At 39.4% G+C, this 17,155-nt stretch overlaps 1 protein-coding gene across 3 annotated transcripts; it reads left to right on the top strand.

Annotated features, from left to right (window-relative positions):
- Nucleotides 1-657: 657 nt before the first annotated feature.
- On the top strand, nucleotides 658-16,059 carry LOC117301519 (cell division cycle-associated 7-like protein). Of its 3 annotated transcripts, none has more exons than XM_033785544.1 (8): nucleotides 658-735; nucleotides 1,919-1,999; nucleotides 2,860-2,928; nucleotides 3,438-3,647; nucleotides 4,631-4,864; nucleotides 5,920-6,069; nucleotides 14,133-14,269; nucleotides 15,482-16,059. In XM_033785544.1, the coding sequence occupies exons 1-8, from the start codon at nucleotides 718-720 to the stop codon at nucleotides 15,495-15,497; spliced, it is 915 nt and encodes a 304-aa protein (XP_033641435.1). In that variant the 5' UTR covers nucleotides 658-717; the 3' UTR covers nucleotides 15,498-16,059. The 3 variants fall into 3 exon arrangements, with proteins under 3 accessions (XP_033641435.1, XP_033641433.1, XP_033641434.1); XM_033785542.1 differs by having other exon boundaries at nucleotides 3,390-3,647; XM_033785543.1 differs by having other exon boundaries at nucleotides 695-735; nucleotides 1,928-1,999; nucleotides 3,390-3,647.
- The last annotated feature ends 1,096 nt before the right edge of the window (nucleotides 16,060-17,155 follow it).

Here is a 17,155-nt window from a genome sequence, read left to right as displayed (position 1 = left end):
AAAATTTGCTAAGCACTATTTTCTGCTTAACACTCGATGCGCTTTAAAATCTTTCCCAGTTTTTTTTTGTTCAGGAAGTTTCCCCAGGCATTTATTTATTTTATTATGGATTATTTGTTTTTTAAATGACACCCTCCTTTGCGTTTTCAAGTAAGCTGCGACAATGTTTCTGCTGCTAGTAAGATGACCATTCAGGCCTGTAAATATTGAAGCCCCCCCCCCCCCGCCCCCCCAAAAAAAAAAAAAAAAAAAAAAAAAATATGAAACTTCTGTTTGTATGAGGTTTTTTTATAGGGAAAAACAACAATTAGTGCAAATAATGGTCAAATAAGTTTTTTATAACATTTATATCTGATATTAAGTTTCTTGGCTGGAATGTGATTGCTTGGTAATTTTACCCCACGCAAAACCGCTTACCCCCCCCCCCCCTCCACTTAAAGTAAACCCTCCCCTATTCTCAGCTCCATCTTGCACGTTATCCAGGGGCGAGCTATTTATGTTGTACCCTTGGCATTTATTACTCTTTTTTCGTCTGGTATCCTGTGTCATTCTATACTGAGTATCATGACGTATGGTAGGATCCCCGGTGGAGACCAGTCTAATAAACTTACCCGCGGATTTTAACCCACGTGTGTGCATAAACCGCGAAGGCTATACACGACGTACGTCTGTAACGATTTGTGCACAACACAGGACTTCCAAGACAGCTCTTTAAAAATGGCTACTTTACGAAAGGTACGAATAACAAATAATACTCGATTTTTATACTGTGACATCCTACATGTCTTTGCGTTAACTGAGTGTTTAGACACGTAATCCATTTGTTTTATAACCCTTTGTGAAAATTGTGGCGAAAATCTGTATTGAAACGTTGGCCGTCCGCCGCAAAAATTTCAATTCAAATCATTCAATTTCAAGCAGAACGAATTTCTAACATGATAAACATGCAGTGAACACAAACATTGAAACAATGGTTGTTGGTCCGCGCCTTCGGCGCTCTTTTAATCTTTGGCCTTACCTACATGACCTAGCCTATATAGTATAACATGGGGGTTGATATTGTTGTTTGGGGGCGGGAGAGTGGGGAGCTGTCATGGCTGTGTTGTGGTGGAAAAGATTTCGCAGGGCCTGAGATTTCGTATCCTGCCACCACCATGACATGACCACCTGTGACTTTGTTTACAAGTTGTAACAAGTGTCAATTTTCCATGCTAACCAAGACGAGAATAAATTAAATTAGTTTCCTACAAAACTATTATATAGGCCTCCTTGTCCTACCTAAAAAGTAACCTAGGCCCAAAGCTATATGCAAAATGTAATTATTAATTTATTGAATATATTATTGTTAAGGAAAAGTTTCCGTATGGCGCCACCACTTTTTCATTCGATAAGAAATAATATAGTATCTAATTTACCTCAATGAGATATCCCTTTTTGTAAAAATGAGTGAAAAGGTGGTGGCGCCATACGGAAAGTTATCCATTGTTAATAATATTATTATAAGTTATCACACAAGCACTCGTGAGTGGAATACGGAAAAATGTAGCGCTTCTGCGTCCCATATCCAACGAGGCCGAAGACCGAGTTGGATATGGGACGCAGACGCGCCATATTTTCCGTATTTCTACGAGCGCGCGTGTGATAATGTATTTAACACACAAGACGCATGGTAGTGATATTAGCCGTGCAATATAGGTTTTATCACCACTCCATTCTGCCAATCTGATTGGAGGATTGGCGCGTACTTGAAGATAATAAACTTTTAAAGAAGACAGACATTGTCCTCATTACTGTAGCTGGTTACACAATGAAACTGTCTTCCCCCCTGGGATTATTTAAAAATAAAATGTATCCAGCTGCAATACAAAGTTTCTGATTCAGATTTTGTACATTTTTTTTTCTGTGTTTGACAATTAAGCTTTCTCAGGTGGAGACAGAAGGCGAAGATGTTGCTTACGAGTTACGGCGACAAAAAAACATCGAGGAAAACAAGGCTATGGTAATTATAAGTGAATTAAATTTGACAAGCAAAACAGTCTCAATCAAATTCAAACACTTGAAAACAACTTAGTCATCATTGCTTGTCAAAAACACAGCAGGGAGTATTGCACAATAATTTGCCGAGAGATTGTTAATAGGAGCTGTCATGGGACGCATGATTGGACAATCTACTAATTAACGATTTGAATTAAAGGGCTGTTGTTGTTTTTTGTATGACACAAAACACAAACGTTTAGCTTCCCTCGGTGGACCCCTGGGTCGTGTGGCGTTTTTTCTTTCAAGGACGAATGTGTGCAGATAATTATCCACATTCGTCCTGGAAAACAAAACCGCCACACACCGGGGTAGACCCAGGGCAGCTAAACGAACGCACCCCATAGACGTTGAACCAATGGTTGTGTGAAGATTGGCTGGTGCCAGCGTGGTTTTTATAGTAGGATTGGGGTGGGGAGGAGTATACCTCCTCTCTCTACGTAACAGACATGGCATAAAGTTTTCCCTCGATGTATTCAACCCCAAATTAAATTTTAATTTCCCAGACTATAAAGACAGTTGCCATGTCTTAGATTTGGGGAAATGTTTTTGCATTATAACATAAGAAACGGCAGACACCAATCCCATACGCAGTTTGGACTAAAGGGTTTATAGCACAGTAGGGCCAGGGTTTGTTCATCTGGAGGAATACAAACTTATATAAAGGCTTGCCTTAAACCATTTGAACCAACTTTAGAAATCTGAGGAGTTCAAAATGAAGTCATTACTTAATGGATTAGTCTATTGTTCAATGAGTGTACTCCATTAGTTTGACCTATGACCTGTACACAGCTTGTTCTGACCTTTTCTTCCGTTTGGTTACAGCTCGATCAGTTACTTGCAGACCTGAAGGGAATGCCAGGGTTACCACGGCGACGCTCCAATTCACCAAAGGTACACTCCTTTTAGGCACTTGGCACCAGGATTTCCAAATTGTTTATACTTTCATGGGCTGCATAATTTGATTTTGTTAATGTTGTCGCCACATTTGGAACCTTGCCTATACTAAGTAAAGACAATGAACGCTTTATAAAATACGTGGCGTGTAATGGCCGAGCAGATAAGCAGACCAGGGTGAGGTCTGGTGGGTTTGTAAACCCTTAAAGGTGCTAAATAATTGGGTCTCAGAATTCATCACAGCAATAAAACATATCTTTCTGAAAGTTTGTATATATACTCAGTGCCTTGAGTTCCTTGTTTGGTAGATACGTGCACTATATAAGAATTTGATATTATTATTATTATTAGATAAATGTTTGTAAGCAGGCTTCGCTTGGAAGCTTTCACGCTCGCAAGCTTTCACGCTTCGCACTTGGAAGCTTTCACGCTCGGAAACTTTCACCTTTTTTTGACAGCTTATCACATCCCTGGCAATCACACCCCAATGCTTCTTGCCTCCTCAGAGATCACCTAAGACCAGGAAAACTCTCGACTGCAGTTTCATCTCGAGACGTAGGAACCCTTCCCGCAAGGCACGCCTCAGTTCGCCACTCTTTGCCTGTGCCTCAAGAATCCGCACTCGGGGGCAGAAGAGGAGGGCGGAGGCCATCGAAGACGAGAATGTGAAGGTGTATCTTGATGACGAAGATGCGTTCCCAGTCAAGGAAGGACAGGTGAGTTGCTAGCCAAAAGAAAAACAAAGTCGCCCAAATGTTCTAACAATTTCAGGCCAACAAAGGCGATTGCCTCCATACCCCCAAGTCATTGCCTTGGTGCCCTTGAAATGCTTACAGTAGAAATTGTAAGGTGCCCTTTCCCGCAAGGAGAAAATGCCTTGGTTCCCCTTGCCCTTCAAAAATGAAGCATATACATGCCTGCAATTGGTTTTTATTTTAAGGCAGTGGACACCATTGGTAATTACTCAAAATAATTATTACCATAATACTTTTCTTGGTGACTAGTAATGGGGAGAGGTTGATGGTATAAAACATTGTGAGAAACGGCTCCCTCTGAAGTGCCATAGTTTTCGAGAAAGAAGTATTTTTCCACGAATTTGATTTCGAGACCTCATGAGTCATAGTTTAGAACTTGAGGTCTCGAAATCAACCATCTAAAAGCACACAACTTCGTGTGACAAGGGTGTTTTTTTCTTTCATTATTATCTCACAAGTTCGATGACCGATTGAGCTCAAATTTTCACAGGTTCTGTTATTTTTATGCATATATGTTGAGATACACCAACTGTGAAGGCCAGTCTTTGACAATTACCAATAGTGTCCACTGCCTTTAATTTTGTTTCAGGCCAGCAATTTTTCCTCTGGTAGAAGGCACCTTGGTGAGGAAAATGTCAATTTGTATTGAAATCTTGCAAAGGGCACCGCCATAAAGCAGATGGCATCGCGGCATTTGAAGGCCTGGTTAAAATGTGAACAGGTTTTTTGTTCTCTCTTTGATTTGTACATGATGTGTTTCGAAATGTTGTGTTTGTTTTTTCACTTCTGGTAGAAATAAATTTATCGCGTTTTGCCCTTTCTCAGGAACGAAATTCAAGGCCTAGTTCCAATGTGAAAAGTTTTTTTTTCTTCTCCTTTTTGATTCTGGTCAATTAATGTATTTAGAAATGACGTATAAAAATTTGTTTGTTCTATTTTGGTAGAAATTAATAATCAAGTTTGGCCCGACGTTCAAGAAAGCGCCTGCCTCCGATGGCGATTCAGATCCAGAGTTTGAAATCTTTGAGGACGAAGAAGAAGAGTGTCTGCCGACACCGACAAAGCGACGCAAGGCACAGCGCCCCCTTGCGGTCATCAGACAACCGGAAGATATCACAGAGGAAGAACTGAATATGGTTGCCGAGTGCGTGAAGGAGAAGAAATACAATGCTGAAGTGGTAGGTCAAAGGTCATTTACTGTATAAACTAAATCTGATTATCGCCAGTCTTTGATTTTTCTTTTATGTTATTTATGAGATGTCGCCCAACTCACACGGCTGGATGCGCACTTTAAGGTGAGGGCTACACTTAACGATTTTGGCTTTCGACCCAATTCAACTGTCACCTGGGGCATGTTGCCACCTACATCTGGGGCTGAAATATGGTTCCCCCTTTACAGTCCGTAAGGATGCAGGCATGTGTATAATCTACTACGAGCATGGTTGGTAGAGCAGAATGCACTACCTCTAGGCCTGGGCGAATTATTCGAATATCCAGTTAATGGCAAATAGGTTTTCCTATCCGTAACCGCGAATGCCTTTTTTTTCTTAACCGGATATCCGCATAGGGCGCGAATACCTATTTATAAACCGGATAGTTCTGTAATTACAACCAAGTAACCGGTATCTTTTTAATATCCGAATATCCGCGGATGTCGGGCGACAACTGATAGGAATGTTTTGTCTGAATCCTTATGAAACTTCTATTAAGACAGCATAAAACAGCATAAATTAAGTATTTAACTATGCTCACCTCCGTGAAGAGTTAAAACAATCACATTTCTGACGTAATTTGTTCAAAAATTACGAATTTTTCCTTCACGTAGAGTCAATCACGATCAAAAGAAAAGCAAATCGCCATCTTTAAATTAGATCCGGTTATTTTTATGAATGAACCGAGTGACACTGTTTTTTTTTTAATAGCGCCCTCTGGCGGCGAAAAAAACTATTCAAATATCCGGTTAATTTCGGATAGTTGGCCAGCGGTATCCGAATATCAAAATTTCACTATTCGCCCACTAACTACCTCCCCAACTTTTTACAAAACAGTTATGGATTTAATTGATTAACTGCCTCGCTCAAGGGCAAAAGTGTCATGACCGGGATACGCACCCACACTCTGCTGCTGATAAGAGCGTGGGGTTAGATGAACTATAGACTTAAAGAGTGTGTTTATATTTGAAATTAAAATCCTGATTTTACATGTAAGTGTCTTAGTATTCCTATTTTGACAGGGCACAACCTGCCACCAGTGCCGACAGAAAACCCTTGATATGAAGACTATCTGTCGCTTCAGTGGCTGTACCGGGGTCAAGGGTCAATTCTGCGGGCCATGCCTTCGGAATCGCTATGGTGAGGATGCCAAAACAGCGCTGATTACACCGGTAAGCTATCTATCTGAATCTGATTTTGAATCTGAATTATAAATATCACACCAACTTTTTGTAGAAGTTCCATAATTTTAGGTTGGCGGTAACACCATAATGTGTGTCTACTTGCCAGGTTGACTTTGCTTGTTAGAGATGGAGAATTGTCTTGCTATATATATTCTACTAACGCGGAATAGATTTTTCGTAATTCAGAGACTTCTCAGTTCTGAAATGAACTGTCCTGCTTTTTAACTACTACCCTCTCTTGCAAGTGTCACGACAGGGACTCGAACCCACACTCTGCTGAACAGAAACACACCAGAGTTTGAATTTGGTGCGCTCATTCACTCTGGTACGACGCTTACACAGTGCACTTACACAGTTCACAAACTGAAAAGTGCAGCACTTCATGAAAGGTTCACAATGGTTATTTGTCTTTCCACTCTGGCGAGACACATGGGATTGTCTGAGAATCCTGCGATTGTTTTCTTATTGTAAATAAAACTGAACAAAACACATTTGTTCTTCGGCTTGAAATCTTTCTTTTCTGGACATTACAGACTTGAGCAATTTAAGTGCTGGCAGCCCCGAGGGCTTGTACATGTATGTAGTCTGTCAAACCTGAGTGTAAGATAAAGGGTTCAGGTACTTTTGTATGACACAAAACACAAACTTTGATAAATTTAAGTTAAACTTACAGATTCTGGACACCTTTGGTAATTGTCAAAGATCAGTCTTCTCACTCGGTGGGTCTCAACATAATTAATATGCACAAAATAATTAACCTGTTACAATTTGAACTCAATTGGTCGTCGAAGTTGCAAATAGTAATGCTAGAAAAAACTCCCGTGAAGTTGTGTGCTGTTAGATGTTTCGTTTGATTTCGGGATCTCAAAATCTTATTGTGAAGTCTCGAAAATCAAATTTGTTGAAAATGTCTGCATTCTTGAAAAATACGTTACTTCTAGTGCTGGGCGAATAGTAAAATTTGATATCCGAAGTTAACCGGATATTCGAATACCTTTTTCCCGCTGCTAGAGGGCGCTATAATTTTTAACGTTGTTTTTTTTTCGCTAGAGGGCGCTGTTCGTTTGTGAGTGAGATTGATATTAGTTTTAGACAGTGTCACTCGGTTCATTCATAAAAGAAATCTTTGAACAAATTACGTCAGAAATGTCATTGTTTTAACTCTTCACGGAGGTGAGCATAGTTAAATACTTCATTTATGTTGTTTTATGCTGTTTTATGCTGTCTTAATAGAAGTTTCATAAGGATTCAAACAAAACATTCCTATCAGTTGTCGCCACGACGATCGCGGATAATAGGAATATCTGGTTACTGGGTTATAATTACAGGACTATCCGGTTTATAAACAGGTATTTGCCCCCTTGCGGATATCCGATTAAGAAAAAAAAGGCATTCGCGGTTACGGATAGGAAAACCTATTCGCCATTAACCGGATATTCAAATTATTCGCCCAGGCCTTCTTACTTCACATTGTTTATTCTATCTCCATTGTTGTTAGCCTACCAAGTAAGTTATTATGCTAACAATTATTTTGAGTAAAGGCATTCGCGGTTACGGATAGGAAAACCTATTCGCCATTAACCGGATATTCGAATTATTCGCCCAGGCCTTCTTACTTCACATTGTTTATTCTATCTCCATTGTTGTTAGCCTACCAAGTAAGGTATTATGCTAACAGTTGTTTTGAGTAATTACCAATAGTGTCCGGTGCCTTTAAATGGTGTTAAGATAATGATAATTTTTGTAGAAAGCTTCTCTTAAAATATTACTTGCTTTAGGTGCTTTAGTTTTTGAGAAATGAGTAAAACAGTTTCACAAAATTATTTTTTTGTATCAGTGAGACAAAATTATTTTAGCATGTACATGAGGTTTTTGCGACTCAACTGAAAATATTGATCTGTGATTTTCCCTTTTTTTTCCTTTAAAAAACCGGACGACTAATGAAGATTTATATATCAAACATACCTATACCTTCATTCACAGTGAGTAGGGATTAATGTTATGGCCAAAACCTACAAAAGTTTTTATTGGAAATGTATATTATTCAACAAAGGAAACACTGATACACTGTACTTCTGTGTCAGGGCTGGCTTTCAGTTTATAAGTCTCAAAGGGCACTTTTACTAGCATCCGTTGTACTGAATCAATAACAAAAACTCCCTCCTATTAGAAACTCCATCTTGTGGCTTTCTCTTGGGGGTTTAGTTAAAACAAATTAAGTGCAGTTGTTAAGACCCTTTGCTCCCCTGGTACGCTCTAGGGTTATAACTTAATACTCAAGCCAAAGCATTAAAGGCAGTGGACACTGTTGGTAAATATTCAAAATAATTCTCAGCACAAAACAAGTAACAAGCAATAGAGAGCTGTTGTCCAAGCAAGAAAATAGAATTAGCTGTCGCAAAATGCTCACCAACCAAAAGGACCTAAATAAATGCAAACAAATAATTAATAGCCTGATGTTTCTACACTATTAGCAGAGTCTTTCTTGAAGGCTAAATAAATCACAACACACATAAACAAAATCATTAAAGGCACTGGACAGTGGACACTCTTGGTAATTACTCAAAGTAGTTGTTGGCACTGGAGAGCTGTTGATAGTAAAACACACTGGAGAAACGGCTCCCTCTGAATTAATGTAGTTTTTTAAGGAAGAAGTAATTTCTCACTAAAATATTCGAGTTGAGGCCTCAAATTCAAGCATCTGAAAGCACACTTGTGCGACAAGGGTGGTTTTTTTCCCATAATTCTCTCGCAACTTCAACGACCAATTGAGTTCAAATGTTCACAGATTTGTTCTTTGATGCATACATGTATGTTGGGATTCACCAGTGAGAAAACTGGTCTTTGACAATTATTACCAAAGGTGTCCAGTGCCTTTAAGCATTACAGACAATCAATTAGTCTGGTTGTTGGTACATATTGTGAGACCCAAGCATGTACCTCCCAGCATGCTAGTCACCTTGGCAACATGAATTTTGTGATGAATGAGTCAAAAGTACAGCTTCAGTTGGGAAGCCTTTAGGTACCCCTCAGTCGGAAAGGTCGTCGAGTTTTTGTTTTTCTTTTTGAAGAGCACTTTGGCAGCTTCGGTTGCTCGTCATCAAATGCTTCTCAAACTCACTCTACATGTATGTTGCTAAGAAACAAAAACGTCTGAGGACTTAAACACTTACAGAATCTTAAATGTTGAAATCACCTTTCGGCTGTTATTTTTTTATTTGGTTAAAGGGAAGGTACACGGTTGGTAATTACTCAAAACAAATATTAACTTAAAAACTGACTTGGTAACGAGCATTGTACAGCTGTTGATAGTATAACACATTATGGGAAACGACTCCCTCTGAAGTAACGTAGTTTTTGAGGAAGAGGTAATTTCTCACTAAAATAATAAGAGACTACTAGCTAGAAGTCTTTTATTATCTGAAAGCACACAAATTCGTCCAACAAGGGTATTTTTTCTTTCATCATTTTCTCGTAACTTTGATGACCAATTAATCGAGCCCAAGTTTTAACAGGCTTGTTATTTTATGCTTTATTTATTTTTATTTTTTTATTGACATCCAACAGCGGAAAGCCGCCACTTACAGGAATCGTTAAAAACTATGTATAAATATAAATATGAATATAAATATAACAACATATAACACTAAAAGATTACACAATTGTTTATGATGGGATAACAAGTGAGAACACTGGTCTTTGACAACTACTAAACGTGTACATTATATGTAATTACTCAAAATAATTGTTAGCATAAAAACAGTCCAGCAGTCTAAACGAAGGATGGGAATGAGTTTGGCTGTAGTGTGACAAAAAGCCCAAGTCTCTATTGAGTCCACTATCGACACAGTTCAGTGATAAATGCACTTAGACACTATTGGTAACTACTCAAAATAATTGTTAGCATAAAAACAGTCAGCAGTCTAAACGAAGGATGGTAATGAGTCCGTGCTGTAGTGTGACAAAAAGCCAAGGTCTCTATTGAGTCCACTATCGACACAGTCCAGTGATAAATGCACTTGGACACTATTGGTAATCACTCAAAATAATTGTTAGCATAAACAGTTCTTGGTACGAGCAAAAGAGAGCTGGTAATAGTATAACGCATTGTTAGAACTGGCTTCCTCTGAAGTAATGTTGTTTTTTCGAGAAAGAGGTAATTTCTCGCCCAAATGAGAAACATTTCAGGCCTGAAACCTTTTTAATGCATCTGAAAGTACAAAAATTTGTGCAACAAGGGCGTTTTTTTTTCTTTCGTTGTTCTCTTGGAAATTCCATGACCAATTGAGTCGTAATTTTCTACGATGCTTATTTTTAATGCTTATGTTGGGATACACAAAGTGAGACAATGTGTCCAGTACCTTTAAGTGACAAGAAAGCAACAACTGTGCACAGGATAAAACCAAGGACAATGCTTTCATATTCACTGCCTTATGGAGACCAAGAGGAAAATGAAAAATGGAACACACTTGGGCCCAATTTCATGGCTCTGCTTACCGCCGTATACGCTTACGATCATGATTCCCCGCTTACATGCAAGCGTCGAATTTATGCGCTAGCGTTGTAAGCCTAGAATGCCTAGTAACGCACGCGCAGAAGCCAAAATTCGCCGCTACCCCTGAAATACGCTTGCCGTAAGCACAGAATTCCCTGCTTCCGTAAGCGCCGGTTCTGTGCTTACGGTAAGCAGAGCCATGAAATTGGGCCCAGGTGGTGGATGTATTGGTTCAGTCAGATGGGTTAAATAATGTGGTTTGGATTTAGTGGGCTGTCCAAACAACTCAATAATTTCACAGTCATGCTTTGTCATGTTTTTGTCTTTTGTGTCCGTTGTTTGTCTTGTCCTGTATGGCATCCCACCATCAAGCAAACGTTTACCGGGGATTGCCACCAGTTCACTTACTCTTGTTTTCCTACTATTATTAATCAGTTTTCATCAGCTGTTTTCATCTAAATCTTTATTTTCTATGATACTTTAAATATTTTTGGTGAAATGGTCTCTGTACGGGAATTCTATAAACTTGCATTCCACAAGGAATTGTGTGTACAAAGATGAAAGGTTCTTAACTACAGCGACAATGGAAAGACCACAAAAGATGCATCCTTTGCAGGGATTATGTAGGTCCAGTGGTTAGACTGCAGGACTTGCAATTACAAGGTTGTGGGCTTGAATCCCCCAAGCTACGTTTAATCTCTGATTTCACAATGACTACAAAGAGGCATACAAAAAAATATGTCATGTTAGTAACCCAACCTACCCTAAAAATACGGCCGACCCTGGGTATTTTTATTTTTTCAAGGGAAGAAATTTAATGATAAAAATCTATTAAAGACATGAAATTTAAATAAATTTCATCAAGAGTTTAAAAATATACTATTTGTTGTGTGTAGCCATGATTTATTTTGTTATCGTGTATACAGAATGCGAAATTAACGGTTGCCCGGTTGCCCGGGGCAACCAAAAAATCATCCGGGCAACCTGTGATTGTGTCGCCGTTGCCCGACGGGCAACCTTATGAAAAACAACAATTTAGGCCTAACCTGCTTATATTGTGCCAGCTCCAAAGATCGTTTGAATTTTCCACACAAAAAAAATATTTATGATGTTCAACCTTTTTTGTATATTCCACGACGTCAACCGGACAGCGAGCCATGTGAGAACTTTCCAGCATCATCATTCACGTATTAAATAATATGCGATGGCACAGCGCGCGCGGTTAAAATTGCAGTGCTGTGTAATAGCGGGACAGTAATGCACGTGCGTAGGGTACACGTACAGCATTTACAATTGGAATTCACGTTCTTGTTCTGTCCCAACTATAGAATCAGCCTAACTGCAGATATATGGGCCTTTACTTACCATCTTTGCTGTGTAGCAAAACACAAAGTTGGGTCATTTCTATAGTTGGGACTGAACGTTTGCACCGCTGATCCTGGTCGCACACGCGCTTTCCAGCAACCGCTGGTGCTGCGCTGTTGTCATGCTGCACAGTGTGCCGCGCGCGGGACCAGCTTGCAAATGATAAACACGATGAATGGAGGCTGCGGGCACACGCGCTTTCTAGAAATTGCGCTTTTCCGGGGATCACTGGTGCCACGCGTGTTATGCTGCACGCGCACATAACAAGCGTGTGGGAACAGCTAGCGAGCATGTGTGAGCGCAGATCCACTCGCTACTTTAATTTGCGTGGTTGACACTGACAGTTCTAATATTTACGAAAGTTGCATGACACAAAGAATAACAATGATTACCTTTATCTCTTTTTTTTCGGGCAACCTATTTTTCTTGTGGGCAACCTATTTTCAGTTGCTGGTTGCCCTGGGGGCAACCAGCAAATTTTCTTAATTTCGTACCCTGGTAAACTACCGGCTTAAACAACTAGAAACAAAAATACCTACTAGCCTATTTTGGGGGGCCCGTTACGCCAACATAACATATATTTTTTATGCCTATAAGGCCGAACAAAAGAATAGTTGTATTTCCTATTACACTGTGGCAGGAGAATTGGGTAGGTAGGTAGGCAATAACTTTTTTTTTTGCTTAAAGTTTTTATGGCTCTGAAAATTAGGGTAGGCTAATGTTCCGATATTTTTTTTATTTTGTGCACTCAATTAAAAAACTGACCGTGTCAAATTTGTTATGTAAATATCAATAGTCCCTACATGCAGTACTGTCTATTCACTGATTTGTGAATACATGTAGCTGACTTAATTAACACCAGTTGAAATTGGATGGTTTGAGTAAAAATACAAACACAAGAACATGTAACCATTCTTTCAAGAACAAATAACAACATGTTTTTATTGCAGTTTTTATGTAAAAGTATGAATAAATATAAATATGTGAGGTTTGTGGAGACACCATGCTAGATCCCTTGCAGCAATGCGAAGACTCCCCCTGTCCCAAGCTGTGCCGCCATGATGCTGCAGCGAAAAACACTATTTATTTTTACATGCGGTGCCGTGACACACACAGTACACGGCATGCACAAACACACGCCGCACGTACACACATAGTACATGTTTGGTTTAGATGTACATGTTTATGTATTATATGTACATACTCATGTACAGCACATGCATGCAACGAAAGGAGTTGAGAAGTCTCGATCGATTGCGTCTCGGTGGGGCACCATGCTTGTGTTGACCCTTGTCAAACATTTTCAAAAACACTTTCCTCATTTATATTAATGTATTCTTAAGTCATAAAAACAAAATTGCAAAAAATAACTTTTCAGAAATTGCAATGCTTGACCCCAACTTTATCTGCAAATAAACGGAGTGACAAAATTTCTGAAAACACCCCTGCACTCCTTTTTCGACGAGCCCAAGTACGTCACAGAACCGCGCAAAAAAAGTAATCACGCAAGTTCAAAATTCCAATGCGCAATGTTGGAAATGTGCACATTCTCGCAGGTAAAATGTTTTAATTTGCGTAGGCACGTCTTCAATTTGCGCAAGTGTTGCAAGCACACTTCTAGAATATATAAACACAACAACTGAATTTGTCGAGAAGGTCCTGGTGCGTGTGGTGTGTGTGTGTGGACGGACGAAATCATAACGATCCGAAGGACGGGACGACACGCGGCGTGCCGGTGGGTACGTACGATTGAAGTGACGAAGGTACGAAATGACAAAGGTTCGAAGTGTCTGACAATATTGTTTGGATGAATAAAAAATATAGGAAAAAACATAGAAACATACCAGGACGATGTGCACAAAAATGAGGTTTAGGGTCGGCACCATAATATTTTATTTTATACGGTTTTTTTTAAATAAAAAGATACAGGGTCGGCGTGATTTTCTAGGGACGGTCGGGTAACCGGAAACACAACAATTATTTTGTTCAGCCTAAGTATTGATTTGTGTAATTCATAATGATAAAACAAATGTCCGCATGAGGGGAGAGATTGGCTGTTCCCAGCTTTGTGTTTATATTCCCTTTAATTGTGGGAGTTTGCCGAGTTCCCTCTGACAGGAAGAGCATCTTAAGAAACCAACAAAGAAATCCATTTGTTGACCCAATTAAATTTGTTGTTTTGATTTTTCAGGATTGGGTGTGTCCGCCATGCCGCGGGATATGCAACTGTAGTTTCTGCCGTAAGAAACAAGGACGCCACGCCACCGGGATCCTTATTCATCTAGCCAGGGAGAGTGGCTATACAAGCGTCAAGGACTATCTAGAAAAGTAAGAAAAGAAATTTCTGTCTTGTATGCTCCCCCCCATCTCTATGCCTCTTTCCATTCCCTCGACCCAACAACTCACCCCCCCCCCCCTTCTCTCTAAACTAGTTTTTGCAAAAGAAACAAGCCACCGGAATCTTTGTGGTTATACAACAAGTGTCAAGGACTATCTCGAAAAGTAAACAATTAATTTCTGTCAAGATACCCCCTTCTATGCCCTTTCCTACCCCACAACTCTATCCCCCTCCCCCGCAAACGCCAATTACTTGGACCTTATTTAATCCCTAACGACCCCATGACCTCCAACAGGACTCAAAAATGGGGTGTCAGGGCCGAGCTCTGGTTGTTAAGTCATCAGGACCCAATTTCATGGAGCTGCTAAGCACGAAAATTTGCTTAGCATGAAATTTCTTCCTTGATAAAACAGGATTACCAACCAAATTTCAATTTGTTGCAAATTGCTTTTTACTGGTGTTCAGCTATTGTTTGCCTACCCTGAAAATCACATGGAAATTTGGTTGGTGATTCTGTTTTTATCAAGGCAAAAATTTCATGCTAAGCAAATTTGTGTGCTTAGCAGCTCTATGAAATTGGGCCCTGGGTGTGGGTTCGAATCCTGGTCATGACACTCGTGTCCTTGAGCAAGAAACTTGACTGTCAATGCTTCTCTTCACTCGGGTTAAATGGGAAGGGCAGTGATGGTTCTTGTGATTGATTTTAGCTTAGTGGCCTTTACAACTTGGCAGCGCAGGCTGTATACTCCCCAGGGATGGTTTTAGGAATGAAATAACTGGCCCAGTGACACGGGGTAATAATGTACGATCACCATGAGCGTCACTGAGTTACTGATCTGAGCGCGTCACAAGAGCCACTATTATTATTATTCAACTTTTTTTTTGAGGGGGGGGGGGGGGGACCACAAGATCGCATGGCTCGTAGCTCAACATTACTACTGGACCAGAATAATTTTTACACACCAGAATCAAAACGAGAAACTTACATGTTATCTGTTTTTATATGAACAAGCCCCCCCCCCAAAAAAAACACACAAAAAAAACAAGTCCCCCTCTCCCCCCCCCCCCCCCCCCCAAAAAAAAAAACATATTAATTTGTGGCAAGCTCACCCCATCCCATGGATGAGACCGGTGGGGGCCAAGTGTAAGGCTTTAAAGTGTATACTAATACGTAGTAATGTTTGTTTTTCATTCGTCCTCAGGTTTTCAAAGAAGTAGCTTTCTGATCCATCCATCCAAGTGAACTGTAAAGGATCCTCTTATTAGTCGGAGGAAAAAAATGTACAAATTTAAAGGTTTTTTTCTCTTCTAAATAGAACTTTTCATATTATTGCCATAATTGTACTTTTGTGTTATTAAAAACTGTTTGTGTATCTTTAAGTTTGTCCTTTTGTGAATGGACAACTGAAGGTATACTTGATTTATTATTCTTTTCTAAATGTATTCAGTGGTTTTTTTAGGGGGCTATGCCTAGCTTGTTAATTCCAACAAGATGTTGAATTTCAATTTTTGAATTAGAATTTTGGAATGTTGGCAACTGCCATTTTTAATTGGTGAATGGAGAAATTTATTGTACAGAAAGTTAATATTGAATTTAAAAAGCATGGTCTATAAGTTTGTTCATCATATCATGTAGGTAGAACTTGCACCAATTTTGACAAATCAACTCCATTGCATGCATGATGCTTCACGGAGACAACAAAGACAATTGCCTCCATGCCCCCTGGTCATTGCCTTGGTGCCCTGGAAATCGTCCCAGTAGTAATTTACAATTTCCTCATAGAGTGCCTTTTACCAAGGGAAAAAATGCCTTAGTGCCCTTGCCTGTCAATAACGAAGCATACATGCCTGCCTTTGTTTCTCCAATGGTGCTGAGTTTTAAGCCATCCACAACTGTTTTTGAAACTCAAATTGTGCCTTATCTTCATTCAGTCAGTTGATATTATGTAAGACTGTTGGAAGTGTTCTCTTATGCACTTGTTATGAATTTGCATATCATAAATTGTTCAATGATTTTTAACTGCTTAATTTTCAAATAATGACACGCTTATTGCTCAGTTTGGTTCGAGGAAATTCGCTTTTTGTCTTTAATCTTCAACTTAAAGGGACGTTGCCTTGGATTGGGCAAGTTGGTCTTTTCAAAAGCGTTTTAAACCATTGTTATGAAATGCATGGTTAATTTAAAAGTAGAATATAATGATCAAGACACCCATGCCTCGAAATTGCACGGGTGTCATTTTACGCCGCAAACTAACACGTTCGGTCATTTTATGGAGTCAAAATTTTGACTCCACAAAATGGCTGTCTGTGTTTGTTCGCAAATTCTAGGCATATTTGTGTGGGTTGTGTGGATTAGTATATTCTACTTTGAAATTATCTATCCAACCATTACGATTTCATAACAACGGTTTCAAATGCTTTTCTAAGACCAACTCGACCGATCCAAGGCAACGTGTCCCTTTAAGCATCACTAGCATCTTGAAAGACACCGGACACCTTTGGTAATTCTCTAAAGACCAGTCTTCTCACTTGGTGTATCCCTACATATGCAAAAGATAGCAAACCTGGAAAAATATTGACTCAATTGATCATCACAGTTGCAAGACAATAATAAATCTTTTTTATATTAAAATATTTGAGTGAGAAATAAGCCTCTCTCTCAAAAACTCACAATGTTTTATACTATCAACAGCTCTTCATTGCTCATTACCAAGTAAGTTTCTATGCTAATTATATATTTTTTAGCAATTACCGAAAGTGTCCAGGGGTGGATTTCACAAAGGTAGTCCTAACTTAGGACTGGTCCTATCTCTTAGCATTGCCTAGTCCTAACTTAGGACTGGTCCTATCTCTTAGCATTGCCTAGGACTACCTTT

This window comes from Asterias rubens, chromosome 17 (assembly GCF_902459465.1).
Source record: "Asterias rubens chromosome 17, eAstRub1.3, whole genome shotgun sequence".
Lineage (NCBI taxonomy): Eukaryota > Metazoa > Echinodermata > Asteroidea > Forcipulatida > Asteriidae > Asterias > Asterias rubens.
Note: the sequence above shows the minus strand (reverse complement) of the source record. Positions and strands in the feature narration are given on the sequence as shown.